This window comes from Homarus americanus, unplaced genomic scaffold (genome assembly GCF_018991925.1).
Source record: "Homarus americanus isolate GMGI-L3 unplaced genomic scaffold, GMGI_Hamer_2.0 scaffold32929, whole genome shotgun sequence".
Taxonomy (NCBI): Eukaryota; Metazoa; Arthropoda; class Malacostraca; order Decapoda; family Nephropidae; genus Homarus; species Homarus americanus.
The window spans coordinates 20,324,382-20,344,378 of NW_024737097.1; the positions used below are offsets into that span (position 1 = coordinate 20,324,382).

General features: G+C 37.6%; 1 protein-coding gene across 3 annotated transcripts; it reads right to left on the reverse strand.

Moving 5' to 3' along the window:
• Window positions 1-445: 445 nt before the first annotated feature.
• On the reverse strand, window positions 446-11,209 carry LOC121873304 (4F2 cell-surface antigen heavy chain-like). 3 transcript variants are annotated; one of them, XM_042376804.1, is made up of 11 exons: window positions 10,961-11,209; window positions 5,326-5,480; window positions 5,055-5,218; window positions 4,637-4,764; window positions 4,140-4,298; window positions 3,236-3,357; window positions 2,668-2,782; window positions 1,817-2,049; window positions 1,554-1,559; window positions 937-1,080; window positions 446-750 (listed from the first exon to the last, which is right to left on the reverse strand). In XM_042376804.1, the coding sequence occupies exons 1-11, from the start codon at window positions 11,060-11,062 to the stop codon at window positions 666-668; spliced, it is 1,413 nt and encodes a 470-aa protein (XP_042232738.1). In that variant the 5' UTR covers window positions 11,063-11,209; the 3' UTR covers window positions 446-665. The 3 variants fall into 3 exon arrangements, with proteins under 3 accessions (XP_042232738.1, XP_042232737.1, XP_042232739.1); XM_042376803.1 differs by having other exon boundaries at window positions 5,326-5,483; XM_042376805.1 differs by lacking the exon at window positions 1,554-1,559 and having other exon boundaries at window positions 5,326-5,483; window positions 10,961-11,208.
• Between the last annotated feature and the right edge of the window lie 8,788 nt (window positions 11,210-19,997).

Consider the following 19,997-nt stretch of genomic DNA (forward strand, 5'->3'; position numbering starts at 1 on the left):
AGCTGCTTCTTTCCCAAGACTTGAGGCCTGTAAATCACTCCCATAATTAGTTTTTCTCTTCCTTCCGCAATTTCTACCCATACAGACTCGGTTCCTATTTCACCTACATGCCCAGGTAGAGTGCATGTACAGTAGTACTAGGAATCTAGGTAAATGACAATAATTTTTTTGTCAATCTTTTATTTCATGACAACATTTCAAGACAGCTCTCATTAATTCTGAATGTACTCCATTAAAATACAGTATTAAGCATTGTTAACCAAACTGACAAAAAATATACCGTTAAAAATATCTACATGATCATTTTTCATTATGTCAAAATTAAAACTTTTTCAGAGAATACAGTAGAAAATAAATAGGTGTGATAATTTTCATTAAAACAACAGTTATTAAGACTATAAAAACTACTGAAAAATAATCTCAAAATATCCAAATCAATAGTGTGCAATAGTTTTCATTACAGCACGAACAATTAAAATTATAACAGCTGTTCTAAAAATTTAATAAAATAAAAAAGCATTCAGGTGTGCGAGTCAGTCTACGAGAGTTGCCTGCAGGGGAATAATCGTCCCGAGCATATAGGAGCAACTGTCAGTTACAGTGCTCGGTATGTAAGCTGCAGTCAAATTTCAGAGGATCAACTTGCTGCATCCTTCACGTACAGTTTAGAAACTTGGCACAAACTGTATGACTAAACCCTCCAGTGGCCCTAAGAACACTGAAGACATGTCTGATCGTCCAAGATTGTGGCTGCAAAAACACAAAGTAAAAAGATGAATAACAATATTTAAGATAACAGTGTATTTACTAATCATAAAGGCACTAGCACAAAACTTTAAATCCAAATGAACTCATAGTAACTATAATACAGTACAGTGTGTTTAATTTTAGAAATTTAACTGTACAATCTAAAAATTAACTTTTAATTATGCTTACCTGTTAACTGCAATATCAACAGTTGACCTCAATGCGTTGTCACCCTTATCAGACACCCCCGGAATTGATGTGAAATTAACCGTGGCATTATTGGAGTTATGCATGTTTATAGCAACAGCATAACCGGGTGTGCCCTTCATCACTCTGAAACATTACAGTACACACATTAGTATTTGTTAGTGATTACTCGAGTCAGAACGTGTACTGGATTGTCTTAACGATATATAAAGGAGACAGTTCTATGAAATAATTTGCGCATTAAATTAACTCCATCAGTCAAGCTTGTGAATGAATCGACAACATGACGGTAACATTTTGGGTAAGGAAGTGATGCTGGATTATGTGATGCAACGGGAATTAGCGAGATTTGGGACTTCCAGGTCAAAAAGAAAAACCACAGCATTACCCATAAACTAACTAATTATGGAATTTAGGGAAGAAGCAATCATGCATGTATCCTATGTGGGTTTTTTTTTTTGTAAGATTTTCTACAAACCGAAAAGGGAAAAGATAGAAATAAAGAATACCATACACGATGTCAAGGAAAATTTTTCTGGAGTTAAGAAATAATACAAGAGATTAAAAGCAACTGAACTACTATGATAAATATAACTTACGGATTCCTGACAGCACAAAGAGAATTTTGGTGTTAAAGGAAAATGTTACCTTTATACAAATTTTTTCTTCAATCCCCAAACATTTTAAATCAAAGTTCTTCATATTTAAAAAAGCATTCAAGAGCAATGCTGAAATATCCATTTTTATTTGTATTAAAACTAACATTAGACAAAGGATTGAGGACTAAATACATTAACAAGATGTACATTGTTAACATTTGCCCACTACTTATACATTCCTGTAAATGAAAAACATTCCTCACCTGGCAAATGCTATGACATCTTCATCTGTCCCATTAACAAAGTTCATCTTGCCCACTTGAACGGATTCTTTCTCTCGGATATCAGAGAGAGACTTTATAAAGGTTTTCTGATTTTCAAAATAAGTATTATTAATTCCATCAAGGATTGGGGTCCCAGGCACCAAGAAGAGAGAGAGGGTCACCAAACGCACATAGTCTTCGGAGATCTTTCCTTGGGCTACTGTGGGGTTAAACTGCAAAGAAGAGAAGTAATAATGAATAGTAAACAAGAACATCACTACAGGTAAATCAATCTCCCAGCAATTCAGATTAATTGCAACCAGAGCCTCTATGAACCCAAAAGGATATCTCTCATTAGGAAAAAATAGGCAAATACTTGTACCTGTACTGTACAGTAACTCCTCTAGAATACTGTAATTATTATTGTTCACTAACTATACCAAATTATATGAATAGTAATCTGGCTGTAAATATAACAAGATACTCGAACAGTACTGTAGCATGATTCGCTATACTATACGGTATTAAAAACCACTTTAAGTCATAAATTACAGACTGCAGAATTAACATAAGTAATGGCAGAATCAGCCAGTCCCTTCTCAGAATATTTCTCCCAACTTAGAACATTACAATTCATAAGCATTTCAATACAGTACTAGATTTTGTAACCACTAAAAATGTTCAAATTAAGGATCACTGAATTGCAGAAGGATTACATTATATTCAAAACTTTAATTCAAATAATTCTCAGATGGGTATTTATTGAGCGTGCATGAAAACAAATGCTTTGGACTTTTACTGTGAATTGAATGTTTACTGGATAATAAAAAATGTGTAAATCCATTCCTCACCTTGTAGTAAGACCAACTATCAATAGCGTGTTCGTCAAGGAACTCTCGGTATATCCTGGCTTCAAAGCCCGCCACCAGTTCTTGCATCAGGTCTACAATACCATGCACAACAGCCCTGTAGAAAGGAATGTAGTACAGTTCTCAGGAACGTATAGTAATTCAGTTAAAAATATTATACACCGAAACATATGCAGTGAAGCTTATTTTACAGTATTGTACTGTAACACTAAATACTATGCACCTATATATTAATATACATTAGATATTGTACAAACTTCTTTAATACAAAAGCATAATTTTCACAAAAGTTCTGGAAGGTGGACACTCCAAAATAAATGATGAATGAGAAATTCATTCATTTGGATAATTTCCCCAAATCATCTCCATCTGCAAGAGGATGATTTCTCAAGTCAGCTGTTTTGCTGTTCCCTATGTCAAACACCTTAAAACCTAATTAATCCTACAAGTATTGTGAAAATGTAGTGGCAAAACTGTTTCACAGTACAGTGTGTCTACAATACCCTAGTTTTGGGAAGTACAGTACAGTAAATATAAATATTCCTCTTACCCATCAACTGCCTCTAGATTCTTGTTTAGTATGATGCTGGCATTCAGTAACTCTTCTGTGTCTGCTATCTTCATCAAGTAGCCATCAACACCCTTTTCCTTCCATACACCACTGAACAGTTTCTATTAAAAAAAAAAAAAAAAAACAGGAACATTTTAATTACTGGAGAGTCAAGTAACAAATAATGAGAGAGAAGAAACCCACAATGGCACACAAAATGTTTATTCAATGCCGTTTCGGTGACAACCAATTAGAAAAACATTTTCTCTGCCATTTGAACATTATCTATTATGGAGGAAACACCCCACCGCACACACACTAAGTATAGTTTTAAGTGATAAATAATAAATATAGGCAAACATTAAATCTGGCCTCATCATACACAGATTTACTTATGGCCAAGAACTATATTGTTTTGTTAAAAAATTGTAATGACTGTCAAGTCATATCTAACTAAATGTGTTACAAAAAAAAACCCTTCATGAATGCCACTATAATACCAGTACTGTACTGTAGCTACTTCTTTGATGCTCAGAACAATGACATTATAATTTGTATACAATATATACTGGTACCTTTTAAATAAATTATAATAAGATTTACTGCTGTTCATATAAGTCATTTATGAACTTTAAATTATTAAAAATAAAATTACAATTACTGTACAGTAAAATATCCATCTCAGATTTTCTACAGCAATACTGTATTATGTACAGTATATTTAATATTTGCATAAAGCGGTAATATGAATACTTTACAACAAAAGCCCATATTCAACAGAGCATGCCAAAAATTACATAAATTTTCTTTTTAAAAATATTGATAGTTAAGGTTAAACTATTGGAAAACTTTGTGAAAACTGTACAGTACAAGTCACTGATCATTAAACAATATATAAACTTACTGTAAGCTTTTCCAAGAGGCCCGAGTTACCAAAGTCCAGGTCCCTAGAATTGGGCTTGAAGAAACTTTTCATTTCAGGATCCTGGAACCATGTATTGTCTTCTCCCACTTGTGTTGGCACAAAGTCTGTCACCACATGCAGACCATTAGCACTTGCTGCCTGTAAAAGAAAGTTTTAGGATATTTAACATAACCTTGATTCTGCCCTTACACCAAGATTCATGTACAAATACTACTGTATTACCAATGTGGGATGGAGGATCTAAAATGGAAGGTAAATATGTTTTGATTGGGCTTGCAGGATTTATGGTTAACAAATTTGACATCTCAATGTAAAAAAAAAAAAAAAGCCCATGACAGAAGAAAAATTATTTAAAAACAGAGTACAGTACTGTACTGTAAATTCATAATATCTAATGAGTTTATTCTCTATAGTTTACCATAATAAGGAAATTATTATAATTAGTAGAAATTAAAGATGAATAATATCAAACTTACCTTTAGAACATTAAGAACATCGTTCTTAGTGTAAAGACCTGTGTTGATATTCTCAAAGTCTTGGGGACTAATGAGGTCTTCTAAATACACAGTTGTAATACCCAAGTCTGCTGCCATCTTGATCAAGTCTGTGAATATACATAAATGTAACCTTTTGCTAAACATATACTGTATGGGTATTCAAGAGTTTTTTAGCTACTTAACAAAACTGAGAAATGCTGACTACAGTGTCTCCCACCTATAACTTGTTAACAAATGGTAATGCATACTTTAAGGATCACTAAGTATACTGTATGTGTATGTCACTTTAAACACTCGTATCAGTCAGTCAGTCATATTTTGTTTTTCAATACCAAAAACTACAAGAAAAGCCTTCCTGATGGCTAATATGTAATGTTTAAGTTGGAAAGGCACCTACCCTCATGAGTTTCACCAGTAGTGTTGTCAGCTTCAATAGGGGCATTCAAATCATACTTAATCATCGCAGATTCCTGAACCCAGTCAAGTGTTTCCTTTGGAGCACAGCGTGGAGCCTGAATAATGATCACAATTGCTACCACCAACATTGCAGCCCAACCCACCCTGTGAAAGAATACAGTGGTTAGATTAGTTAAGAAATTGCAATACAAAAGTTAATGCTATTTCCTGAATGATCAGACAATATTCACTGCACCACTAAAGCTACTTACCAGAATAAGATGAAAAGAGCCCATCGAAGCCGAATCCAAAATGGGTCATCACTATATTTCATCAACTCCTCCTTAGATAGTCCATTGAAGGTTGGGGCTGGCAAGTCAATCTTGACATCTCCATTTGGTGGATCATTGCCAGTCGTAAACTTCACCTGCTGATCAACAAAATAAAATTACATTCTTGCCACCAATCAAGCATAAACCCACACAATGACCACACTAACACTAAGCCAGAACAGAACTTCCAATCACGAGTGCCTGGGAAATCACCATAAGTGACTGCCCTGACCAATTGCCTTGCACTCTTTTAATGGGAACTCATTAAATATGGTACTCTTACTTCAATTGAATTTAGGTAAATTTGTTTGGTGTTCATTTTAGTCTGTTACCTCCACACTTTCCCTCTACAAATTGCTGCCCACTTTGCACAGCTAATATTGTGGGTAATTTTATCAGTTAAAAAAAAAATAAATAAAATAAATTCTGATGGAAATGCTGTAGAATAAATAAATTTTGGTTTTGGTAATTATTCAGATCATGACCGCCCGCTGTTTTTCATTGAAAATGGGTTTAAAGATACCCAGGTTTTACTGATTTTATTAAAGGACACTGTACTGTATTGTTGGGGAAAATATAAAAATGGCTGAAATCATGAGCTAACCTAGGTAATCAAACCAAACCTTTACCTTAACTCGCCTATATCTAGAAAACTAAGCATTTACACAAGAAAATGAATAGAACAAAGTAATCAGCATACAAAACTGTCTAAAAAAAACCCACTCATAATCACCAAACCGCCACGTCTCATTTCTTAGCCCTCATGGTACTGTTTACATCTGCCACATCACAGCTGATGACACGGCTGTCAGAATGCTATCTTAACTGGCCTATATCTAGAAAACTAAGAATTTGCCTAAGAAAATGAATAAAAGTGAAAGTAACCAGCATAAAAAATTTGTAAAAAAAACACCCTCATAATTACTGAACCGCTGACGGTCACGAGTCGTATATAAGCCTTGAAGTTTTTCCTTCTTTCTCCTGATATAATACAGTACTGTACTTAATATATAAGTAAGTGCTTGCAACTTCTAAATATTAACTAAACTTTCTATGAAAAATTGGCAACAGGTCAGTCATTAATAATGGTTAATATCAACGACTGGCCCGTGGATGCTTGTTTGGTAGATAATGAGGGGACTATGTGGGCACTAGCTTGTCTTCTCAGCGGTGAAGTCTCATCCCAGAATGTAAACAGAGAATCATATGGAGATTTCACAACACTCCGCCGCTCGGGCCGGACAGATTTTGATACTCGGTGTATGCTTATATGAGCCGTTCGGTACGGGCGGCTGCTCTCACGTCCACAAATATTGTAAGTAGAATTACACCATGATATACCGGCTAGGAAGTTATGGAAGGTCAGGTTGGTCAGGTCTTCTAACAATGCTTCAGCTGCTTGTTTTTCTTATCACCTGAGGTTAGGTTAGGTTTAATTTAGAAATAACCACTTAACACATTTGCACAAACTATGGCAGTGTCCACTATAAAACAGTGAAATTGCAGCGTTTTTATAATTGTTTTCTATGAAAAATCGGCCGCGGAACTGTTGTCAATATTTACCTTGTTTGGTGTTCTTTTTAGTACTTTACCCCATAATTTCCCTCTACTTCAAAGCCCTGCCCACTTTGAACCACCATGATTGTTGGTAAAGAGTGTGTGTGTGTGTGTCATATCAATAACTGCTCACTTGCAACCAAAATGAAGGTCAGATTAGTTTAAACTAAACAAAATACGCCAGGAAAACCTTTTCTTATTAACAAGGTATTAGTTTCAAGTTTCGGACCATAATAAGCTACAATTAATTTGATGTGTTTTTAGGCCTATCATCAAATTAAGCAACATTTCTTCTGTGGCACTTCCGTCGCAAATGAATAATAACCAAGGGTAATGATGCAGTTTAGAACAACCACAGAATTCCGGAAATTCACTACACTCAATCAATAGAAGTATTTTTTCTATGATTATTTTCTCATATTGCCGCAAATTGATAATAAGGAAGTTTCTGAATTAAAATAAATAAATAAAATCAGAGCACCTGTTGCCCCTACACGGTTGCTCAAATTGTGTGTGTTCGTACGTTCGCTTACCGGTACCTCCTGTGCCGGGGGGCGACCACCAATCAAATCAGGGGTGGCCGCAGCCAATCAAATCCAATAAAAAATCTAAACTTTTGTTTCAACAAATCAGCGTTCAATATTCGGCGTGGGCACTAGGATGCGGGACATTTTTAATCAGTTGCAACATGGAGCCATAATGTGCTGTGTGAGATTTTGATTATTGAAAGTTTATTGTAAAGTATTATTTAATTCAAAAATATGGAATCTTTAGAGAACAGAGGAACCCACGACACATTCTGGTCCTTGACTCAAACCCCCAACTAAGGTAAGAAATACTCTAACGGCTATTTATATTCTCGTGGAGGCTGACCACGCGACACTAGGTTTATTACATAGTGTTTGGAGGTCCAGGGGCAGGTTTAGTTTGGGTATATGGTATAAGTTAGCAAGCCCAGAGTACCAGGAATTCAGAACACGCAATTGATATAACTATTATGGGGGGGGGGTCTAAATCACAAACATGTGATTTCCAACAAAAACGATGGACATATTTGAACTAATCGCATCAAAACCCACCAGAAAACACTTTTTTCTTTTCAAATTCCATGGTTGCTGTAGTATGCACATTTACCTAACCAAGATATGGGGGTGTTTACCTTAAAATCCAAGTTATTTTTCACCTTACCCCTATACACGGGTCTCTGTTCGTCCACATTCATGTGTGTGTCACCGTGACGTCACAGCTTAAGTGTTAGGTTAGGTCTCAAAATCATTCTGGAGACGAAGCCTAGGTTTTTCCGATGGTTTTTGACGTGTTTTATTCGATTTTGATATTGCTTTTCGTCGGTAACCACTCGTTTTGACTGTGGTGGTGTGGGGAGGGGGGGGGGGATTGCTATCTCATAAACGAGTGATTTCCGAGGACAATCAATATATCAAAATGGAATAAATCACGGTTATTTTTCGTTATCCACCCATCACCTTTTTTCATATGAAAAATATATTTTTTCGCTAGTTTTCTTGCTGTTTTAGATGATTGACATTTATCTTTGGGGCAAATCACTTTTTTCATGTGAAAAAGGGCGATGGGTGGATAACGAAAATAACCTAAAACACATCAAAAACCATCGGAAAACCTAGGATTCATCACCAGAAAGATTATGGTCCGAAACTACCTTTACCGCTAATAGTTTCCGTGGTGTAACTAAAACGAATCTTTACCAAAACTTTCCTTCAATCCGCACACAACATTCCTACCCCTAATCTATTATCACATTCGAATAAGACGTCTAATTATAAGATAATTTTCTTCTATTACATTACCGTCGCAAATGTATAATAACGGAGATAGCGTATCAAAATTTTTCTCTATTTTCTTCCATTATCTTTCGCCATAATCGCCTACCTCACCTCCCATACTGCGTGTCTCCTTCATAAATCATCACGAGCATGCATTCCCGTACACGTCATGCAGCCACTCAAAAGCTTTTTTTTTTTTTTTTTTGCAACTAATTAATATTTGTGGTTTAATTCTCAGTATTTGTGGCCCAATCAAATTCTATTTTTATTTTGGGTCTCATATTTTGAAATTCAAATTCATTTCTGACCATGGAAGTCTGCGATGGGTGTCACTTCAATTATATGGAGCCAATTGAGAGTTTTTTGGAGAAAAAAAAAAAAAAAACGAATTAACTGTAGCATTTTTTCGATTGCATGGTGTTCTCCCGACCCCAGTAATGTGTCCAAGTGCAAGAATGAATGCAAATATCGTCAAGACCAACATATGTGGCATTGTGGTAACTCGTCCCTTATCCCAAAGACAAAGGAGATGGTGTTCATACACCGTCAGTGAATATAAGGGAACATCTTTAGAAAGGTGCCATTTTCAGCTATGGAAGTTACTTTTATTTCAATTTCAATTGTCTATTCCTTGATAGAGGAAGCGGGATCCTAGTGCTGTCACTAGGTACCCCTGTACAATGACACCAGAAGCATCTGGCAAGTGTGACAAGTATATACAGTATAAATATTATAAAGGGGCTTACTAAAGCCTAAGAAAGGAAGGATATTCCTTTAACACATAATCAATATTATTTACATAATATCTGGCCAGTATGGGGAGGATCATCGTGTCTCCGTCAGGGGGTCGTGGAATGGTGGTCCAGCAGGCGTCACGGAAGCGTTGTGTGTGGGGACATCTTAGGAGGTAGTGGATAAGGGTGCGGCTGTCGGGTCTTCTGCATAATGCACAAGAGCGATGCTCAGGGGATGCTGGGATACCAATCTCCCAAGCAAAGTCATACCCAATGATAATACGGGCAGCAATCACGTCCCCTTTCCGCGACCCTTTCCCGTAGACATACGAGAGGTTACTTTTATTTATAAATTATTGTCTTGTCTTTGGGACCACAAGACCATAATTGCGTGCTTGAAGCTGGCCTCTCATACGTCTGTAGACTGGCAGAATTACTTTAGCCAAGTAACGCAATTCTGGTTTGAGAATCAACAACCTATTGGAGGGCATGGAATTGCTGTTGAAATTTAAGAGACTAATTGTTCAAAGGAAATACGAACGCGGACGCACCTTAAGCCAAGTGTGGATCTTGGGGTGTCAAAAGAGTCAAAAAATTAGTTTGTGTTTCCGGTGGTCGAGCCCCTACATGAGAAGCATGACCGGGAAACTTTGGTGTCTCTCATTTTGAAATATATCCGGCCTGGTTCTATTATATATAATGATTCTTGGGCTGCATATAAAAAGTTATGTGATAAATCACTCCGAGAATTTTATAGATCCAGCCCGATATACACACACAAACAATTGAGAGGGTTTAGCATTACTTAAAGGAGTGGATTAAAAGGCCTGGCATCCAGAAACACTTCCTAAAGCAATACCTAGCAAGATATCTGTTCATACAAGATTCTTCGGGAGATGTACTTCATCACCTCACGGAAGAAGCTGCCCGCCTATACCTCCCGTTAAGCGAGAATCAGCATCAGCAACCTGTAATCTCAGAATCCAACGACGAAACGAGAACCAGGCCAATAAGGTAAGAAATAAGTTATTTCATCATATGGTGAGAGCCAGTTTTCTTGTTTTTTTTTTTGTATTTTGTATTTGCCAAGCCATTTTTTCCCCGAAAAACGCCCCACCAAAATAAAAATATCGATAAAAAACGGCCAATTTCCTACGGAAATGAAGGTCATAACCGATCTAAACACAAATACACTAGAAAAACATATTTTTTTACTTTTTAAGAGTTGTGTGCACGTATACAAATTTACTAGTGAATGTACCTTCGTTACCATTGTACACTAAATACACCTTCCTCGTGATATAACCAGCAGACACACTCGACCCCATACTGTATCTCCCAAGTTTATTGTGGCCTTACCTCAAATAAATAATTTAGTAATATTCATCAAATTCTCCTACAAAGCCGTTCTGAACTTATGAATTTCACATGTTTTAATAGATAATCGTAAAACTGAGACTAGAGTCCTCCATCTTTACTTACCTCAGGGCTGTCGTTGGTCAGGGGAACCTTAGTACCGTCTTCTTGCGGTGCCATTTCAGTGTTTGCTGCGCCGTTTTTGACGCCGGTCTTCTCCTCAGTCATGATCACAGCTCTTGGCGAACCTCACTCAGCTAAAAATAATCTTGTTACTCGGATGAAGTCGTAGGGCTTCGTGCCAAATAGTTCAGTATGACGTCTCGCCTCGGTCTGCCTGTCGTCACGGGAGTCTCCTGCCTGGCACCACCACACCCGCTCTTACTCTCACCCCACTCACCCACCACCTTCTCTTTCTCCTCTATTTTATTCTGGGTTTCTGAAAAAAATACACTATAATAATTATTACTTTCACTTTATAGTTTTAATTTATTATATATGAGGTATCTCAGTTATATAAGTTCATAAAAGATGAAATTACATATAATCTATTACTAGGGAGGAGAATAGAACAGCCAGCCTTGACAAGGAGCTTTGAAGGAGGAATGTGATTAATAAATGTAAGTTGATCTTCAATACAAAAATATCCCGTATAATAAAAATTTTAGGGCTAAATAATATTGATATAAACGTATAAAATTGAAGAAAATCCCCATATCATATGAGTTTAACAAATATTTCATATATTATTGAAGTTAACATTTAGGACGCCCCTCGTTGCACAGCCGTGGGCAGGTCCCAATGTAAACCAGTTTTCTTATCATGGCATTGATTTAATAATATGGATTTCAAGAACTGTATTCATGCGTTATCGAAGGTATGAAACATATTTTAATTATGCACCAGTTCACCAGTTAGTAGGAAAACAAAAATATAAGTTACAACAGATATATTTTGCAAGTTAGTGATGACCATGTGGGTGAATGTTGCGTCATGCTGTCCACAAGAGATTTCCACTTAGGATAAAACTACTGTACTACTACTACTTTTTTTTACTACTACTACTACTACTACTACTAATAATAATAATAATAATGGAGCCGCTAATTTGGTTTACTGGAAACAATATTATAAGAGGGGTGGATCCAGGAATATTCAAAGGGATGATTGGGGGGGGGGGTCCAAGAAGTTGTGGGAGGAGGAACATGGCGAGTTTTAGTTAGTTAGTTTAACAAATTTATTGACAAAGTTTGGAGTACAGTTTGCCTATTCTGAGTAATTCAGTCAGTCTTGACACTGAGGGTCATAGGTAGTAGGCAGCTACCAAACAGGGAGATACTACCGCCTGGGAAGATATTGGAAGCATAATGTGTTGTTTAATGGTAGACCCTGCTGCCATATGGCATCACGAAAATTGTGACCAAGTCCCAGGTTGCTGATCTGATTTTCTGCCTCATTTATACACAATTGCAGGGTCTCAATTGTTTCACTTACTATTGACAACTCAACATACATATATTGTTTCTCACTTTTGATTTTTTTTAATTTTTGTATTTATTTTTATTATTAAACTATTATTATTATTATTATTATTATTATTATTATTATTATTATTATTATTATTATTATTATTATTATTATTGTGACTATTGTTATTATTATTATTAGTGTTGTTATTATTATAAGTAGTAGTATTTTATTATATTATTTTTAATTTTGTCTTTTTTATTATAAATTTTATTTACTATGAATTATTACTGTTATTATTATTACTATGTAATCCTATTACATTTTCGCCCCCCAGGCCCCGATGTGGGTTGGTGACCTGTGCCCAGGTGGGCTAATACTCGTAAAAAAAAATCACTTCTCACTACCACGCAGGACAGAGGTTCATACACAAAGAAATACATCATATTCATTAACAGTATATATAGGTCAGATTCATGTGGGTGATGTCACTGTTCACTGCGCGCAAAGTGAGCCCACCCAGCTAGGAGGGGGGGGGGGCGCTGTAGGCCCCCCCAGATTTTTTTTTAAATCTGGCCAATATCATGGGCATTTTGAGGCCATTTTGAATCCATGTGCACTTGATATTAGGAGATATTCTGAGGTCAAAAGTAATTACTTTTTCTGTACAAAAATGCCTGAGTACAATAATGCATTAAAGAAAAAGTACTAGGATTTTCTGATGAAAAGGGGGGGTCCGGAACCCAGGACCCCTGGATCCGCCCCTAATATATATATATATATATATATATATATATATATATATATATATATATATATATATATATATATATATATATATATATATATATATATATATATATATAGTGGAAGAAGAGTTTGAAGAGAGCTCGGTCTTTCTGGACTGTCAGGCAGGCATATAGACAGATATAAAAGACAGACATAGATGAGGCAGAGATAAATAAGACAAACAGAAAATAACCAAGACAGACAAGACAGGCAAATAGATAAGACAGACAGACAGGCATTTAGTCAAGACGGATAGAGAGATAAAGAGTCAAGACAGACATAGATAGACAAATAGACGAGACAGATAGACAAGTCGTACAAACAGACAGGCAGACGAATAAACAAGACAGATAGAAAAAAACAGACAAGACAGACAGAAGCAAACAGACAGGACACAGATAGACAGAAAAACAGACAAGACAGACAGACATACAGACAACATCCTCACATTTCAGCAGTGGCAAATGAGAACAGCCTCCTGGTCAGGTGTAGTGTAGTGGGTCAGTGTCACAGAATAGAGTCAGTGTCACGACCAGAATACACAGCGGGAGGGGGTCTACGTAAAGACCTTGACTAACGTGTGTATGCGTTTCTAAGATCATATCCTTGCCCCGAAAACTTTGCCAAGTATTTCAGTTGTCCCCCTTGGCTAAGCGTACGGACAAAGTTCGTAGCGTTGTCTCTCGCGATGGTCGAGAAATTGTGCTCATTGTTGTGATGTCTCTTTTGTCCTTAAGATGGAATTCGTGAGCATTGTGAAAAGGCAAAGTGACGAAATTTGTCTATACGATTAGCCTTAGCCTTTATATGGCCGTATTTTCAAATTGTATGTTGTCTTTAAGTAATTCAAAACATATACATTAAAAGATAAGACTACAATTATCTGTGTCTATAGGTGTTTGGTCAACCGATATACTACAGATGTTGAGTAGGCGCTACTTAATGGTTAATGGTGGCGCTTATACTATTTTTTTTTGTATTAAGTCTCTTTTACAAATCTAGAACATGCATAACAATATGTTCACACAGTTTAGACCTAAAAGTTGCTGTTGATTGATTTAAACTGTAATAAAGCTTCCTCTCATTTAAAACTTAAATTTCAGCTTATATAATAAAATTGATATTCTGTCAACTAACTGATAACAAATCGAATACGCATGAATATCATTACGTCATCAATATAAACTAAATTCATCTGTGAATAATGAATAAATTCCATTTCCCATGGCGTTAAGCTGAAAGGTCCTCAGAGATGGCAGCGTGTACACGAATGTTAACAAACAGAAACCGGAAAGAGCAGCCCTCATTTGCCTTGTCCTCCTTCCTAGGTTCAGTAAGCAAGTAACACACATGATAAGAAAATGGCTCGTGCCCCCCGAGGCACTTGCACCCCTCTCTCCTCCCCCCAGTTGTTGCTGAGGTGCCAAATATGTAAATATTAAGGTCAACGAGTACTTGTTGACTTTGATGTAGTATTTTTGGTAAAAATATACTGACCATTATAATGTGGTCATTACGTTTGCATAATAGAATATAAAATAATACACACCTACACACAATGACACATTCACTCATAGATATTGACACGCACACAACAAAGAGTTCAGTTAATACCAAGGAGGTACTACCGCCTGGGAAGATATTGGAAGCATAATGTGTTGTCTATGGTAGAACCTGTTGCCACATGGCATCAAGAAAATTGTGACCAGGTCCCAGGTTGCTAATCTGACTTTCTGCCTCATTTACACACAATTGCAGGGTCCCAATTGTTTCTGTTACTGGGACAAAACAACATACATAATGTACATCGTTTCTCACTCTTGATTTATTTTTTTCGTTTTTGTATTTATTTATTATTATTTTTATTTTTTTGGTATTATTCTGCTATTAATTTTATTATTTAATATTATTTATTATTATATTTTCGCCCCCCCAAGCCCTGTGGGTCAGTGACCTGTGCCTGGGTGGGCTAATCCCCGTAAAAAAAATGCAAAGAATGTCACGCATGCAGCTACAGCCTGGAGTGTCATTGAGCAGAGAAACATTTCAAGGAGTTTTGTGTTAAGGACGTTGATGCTGCAGCTGATCTAACAGACGCCACCCCCCGTCAAACTACGGAACAGGTGAATACCAAAGAAGATCAGTGTTGGCACGCACCACCACAAGTACACTAATGTTGAAAAGTAATATTGACATCAGTACTTTGAAGTACTAGTGCTGTTCAAGGTGAGATATCCAGAAGAGTGTTGCCTTCGTCCTTGGCTTGGTGCCGCCTACCCTGTCCTTTTGATGTAATGGTTTTTTAGTGTCAGTAAAATATTTCAATTTCAATTTCAATTGTTGTTGCCGCCAATAGAGAGAACAAAGATTAGATCCCAGATGAGGTTAGGGGACATTATCAGAAGGATCTTGACTCTCAGAAGCTAGCTTGCCTAGCTTATACTACAGACGGGCAAGGGGTGACCGAATTGAGGTGTATAAGCATCTCAAGGGGCCCTACTTATTCGAGTGTCCTTACTTGGAGCTGGCGGACGCTCGCCCCACAAGGGGTCACAGCTCAAGACTGAAGAAGCCGCAAGTCCAGAAAACTGTGAGGGCAAACTTTTTCGGAGTGAGAGTTGTGAACTCTTGGAACAATCTACCAGAAAGTGTTGTGACGGCACCGAGTGCGAGCTCTTTCAAGACAAGACTTGACCAACACTGGAGCGGGTTCAGGTACATTCAGGAGCCGGTGCATGCCCAGTACTTGCCAACAGTGCGTGACAGAGACGTGACCGATCGCCCAAGCAGCTAACGAGCCGATCATTAGGTGAAGAGGATAAAAGTAAAAAAAAAAGTAAAAGTTTATACACGTCTGTTAATGTTGGCAGATGTTGCTTTTGCTTTTATCATCTTCTACCTTGAGGCCTATCAAACCCCACTTGTGCAGTACAATCTCCCAATCACGTTTGAACCATTGTCTGCAAATATAGGGGGGAAGGCATTAAAGGCAATGACGTATAAGACATCTTTGGTTGACCTCCCTGCTGTAAAAATTTGTTACTACTACTACCACTTTTCTGTCACTCGGATTCGAGTATGACGATCATCCAGCTATGATACAATGATATGAGTTATTATGGCTGTCACCTAGGTTGGTGAGTTCTGAGGTGACTAATGAGACCAATACGGGACCGGCAGGGTCGATCACAGATATTGTACATGTGGGGGGCTACTTCTAGTGTAGGAGGGGCAGCGGCAGCGTCTTTCCGGCGTTGGCGCTTGTCTGCCTCGTTATGCAGTCGGGCTAACTTGAAGTAGTGACACTATCTTGTGTGGTGATCCTCCAAGCATTACGGTGTGGCACTTTTTCAGTTTTGCCTTAAGACTATCCTTATACCTTTTCAGTTGCCCGCCGGCGTTACGTTTACTATTCGTTAGGTGACTGTAAAGTAGCTGCTTTGGCAATCTATTGTCGTCCATGCCGGTATCATGGCCAGTCCAGCGTAGTTGTTCATGGAAAATGGTATAGACTCGAAGCTTCTACAGTTGGTGTCAGCAAGGCTGCTGGCATTTGTTCTCTTGTATTCCCAGAGAACTCGTAGGATGGAACGTAGACTACGTTGGTGAAAGTTTACAAGTTTTTAGTGCCTTGATGTGCCTCCTGTATGTGACTCAAGTCTCGCTGCCATATAGCAGGGTGGGGAGGACCACTGCTCGATATACATGTAACTTTGTAGATAATTTCAGCTCCCTACAGCTGAAAAGACAGTTTCGGAGTCTGCCAAAGGCTTAAAATGCACATCTGATCCGATGCTGAATCTCTTCGTCGATGTCCGCGGTGGTGGACAGGTGGGAGCCGTGATACCGAAAGTGGGTAACATTAGAGAGGGTAGTATTGTAGTGGATTTCTCCCCTACAAACGCTGTTTGTCGCTGAGTAGCCGACCCCACCAATTCCCCAGTGTGTGCCTCGTGGTCTTGGTCAACCAGCGCCGCCATACATCACGGAGCGGGGGTCAACTACTAAGCCACGCCTACCCCCGCTATTTAAGACCTGACCTCGTGGTGACCTGGCTCTTTCTATCCACACCAACCAGCCAGTAACACCACCTCCTCCGCCGCTGCCTGGCGGCCCTCGCTCCTCCTCCGCCGGCGAGCATGGCGACCCACAAGCTGTCCTTCTCTGAGCATCCTCACCAACCAGCTCTCTCTACATCACGCTTGTAACCATGCTGCCTTCCCAGCACCAAGCTGCATTGTACATCCAATACAACATGTATATAGAGAGCACATTGTGAGTTTCCTTTCTCCATTCCATCGTGAGTGTGAACCAAACATCCTGAACCCCACAGTATCGTTAAGATGGATGGATGGTGGTGTGACTGGCAGACGCGCGCACACATTGTCAAAGACTGTAAAATAAAATCGAACTTATGTTTTCAAACATATCAATAATTCCAATAAAAACTATCTTACCTCAAACTTTATACACCGCTGCTAATAGAACGGATTTCCGCTACCTAAGTTAACCCGTTTTTTTAGCCCATATCCGTGAACCCAAACAGGTTTTTGAGGTCATGACTATCTTTTCACGTTGTCTCTCGCTTGAGGATATGTTCGAGAATCATTCAATTCCCTTCCTATGTAGGTAGTAGGTAGCTATCAAACAGGGAGGTACTACCACCTGGAAAGATAAATTAAAGGAAGCAGAATGTGGTTTTTTGTGGGGTTTTTAGCAAAAGGTCCCCAGTGATTGGAAAATGGCTTATGCGAGTCCTATCTTCAAGAAGGGCGATCGTCACTCCACGACTAAACTATAGACCGGTGAGTCTGACCAGCATAGTATGTAAAGTATTTGAGAGCATTAAAAGAGATGCCATGATGAAACATCTACTACGAAACAACCTTGTAAAGGATTGTCAACACTGTTTGTGTTGTCTAACTCTAATGGCAGACCCTGCTGCCATATAGCATCACAAAATTGTGACGAAGTTCCAGGTTGCTGATCTGACTTTCTGCCTCATTTACACACAATTGCAGGGTCTCAATTGTTTCACTTACCATTGACAACACAACATACATATATTGTTTCTCACTTTTGATCTTTTTTTATTTTTGTAATTATTATTATTATTATTACATTTTCGCTCCCCCCCCAGGCCCCGATGTGGGTCAGTGCCCTGTGCACGGGTGGGCTAATTCCCTGTATATATATATATATATATATATATATATATATATATATATATATATATATATATATATATATATATATATATATATATATATATATATATATATATATATATATATATATATGCAGGGTCTCAAGTGTTTCTCTCACTTTAACAACACAACATACATATTATAATTTCTCACTCGATTTTTAATTTTTTTATTTTGTTCCTTAATTATTATCATTGCTATTATATTTTTATTTAATTTTCTTATGAAAATTATTATATTTTCGCCCCAAGGCACTGATGTGGGTCATTGACCTGTGCCTGGTGGGCCTATCCCGTTAAAATAAGTAAATATTAATTAGGAAAATGGTCGTATGGATCCATATGGTCAACCTCGGCAGGGCCGGATTAAGCTTAATAGGGGCCTGAGGCACAGATCAACTTGGGGCCCCCTACCCTCAAGGTATATATAAATAACAAGAACAAAATATACCCAAATTTATCAATGATTTCATCAATATTAAGCTTCTGCAAAATAACACATTTAATGTTCATAAGACAGAAAATTGAGACTGCTAGGACATCGTTGAACGAAGTTCATGTTTTATACGCTTCAACTTTGAGAATGGTTGGATTTGGGGGCCCCTTAAGAGTCGGGGGGCCTGAGGTCAGTGCCTCATGGTTAATCCGGCACTGAACCTCGGTCAAATTTATAATAGCATTTTAAATAAACTTGGTACGAAGGGCAGTGGGCATAATTTTGTAGTACAGTACTGTAATTGTTAGACCTATTATGTATTCAACCATAAAACATTTCTTCCTTACGGTTATAAAGAACATTAATAATTTGCTGTTACTATTGCATGATGTCTACAAAGATATCTTTAGTGTAACCTGACCTGATCTGATCTGATCTAATCTAACCTAACCTAACCTGATCTAACCTAACCTGACCTAATCTAACCTAACCTAAGCTAATTTAACCTAAATGTCTTGTAGACCACACACACACACGTCGTTAACGCATAAACACGCAATGGTGGCATTTTCTTGGGAAGTTACTGTTGTGTCATGCACTACCCAGTAATCAACAACTCAGAGCGTTCGTTTCCATCATCACAAGCAGTTACCCGTAACTTTCCCAACCCAATTAATAATACACTTTACAGACCCTGATCTAATGGCATATAATTTAACTTTTTTTAATGTCGGAAATATTATTACTTGTGAAATCCTTGAGATAAATGAATTTTAAGTTTTTGTATCAACCAAAGACTGAGACAAGCAAGGGGTTTCAGACGAAGGAAGACGAACACTAACTGGGTATTCAGGGATGCTGCCTCACGACTCCTTGCGAAAGACGGACATGTGTTCAGTCTCGGCCCTCTGGAGATTTTAAAAGAAACAGGTTGTGGATGTAAAGCTCATGGCGAATGCTGATGCAGGAGAGGGTATTCACGCCTGCTGGGAGTATCTATGAAAAATGACAAATAAAAGCTCGTGATATTTTCTCATCGTCTCTTTTATCATACTTAAACTGATTCTTGTATTTCTCATTAATTTATCCAAAGTATTGTAGTATTTAAAGATGAAATTCATTAACATGGTGTCCATCTAAAAAATTAACGTCAAAAACGTAATTAAATAACACTGTTTTTATGTAATGAACAACCTTTTTTCTTGTCTCGGGAAACTTCCACTTGTGCACAGTTTTATTAATATTATTTGTGGGATTATTAAGCT

Coding starts and splice junctions, on each gene's coding strand:
- LOC121873304 (XM_042376803.1), bottom strand. CDS start 11,062: ATGACTGAGGAGAAGACCGGCGTCAAAAACGGCGCAGCAAACACTGAA. Junction 3,358..4,139: donor GCCTCTTGGAAAAGCTTACA/GTAAGTTTATAT, acceptor TTTTTTTAATAG/AAACTGTTCAGTGGTGTATG. Junction 2,050..2,667: donor ATAGTTGGTCTTACTACAAG/GTGAGGAATGGA, acceptor TCTTCTTTGCAG/TTTAACCCCACAGTAGCCCA.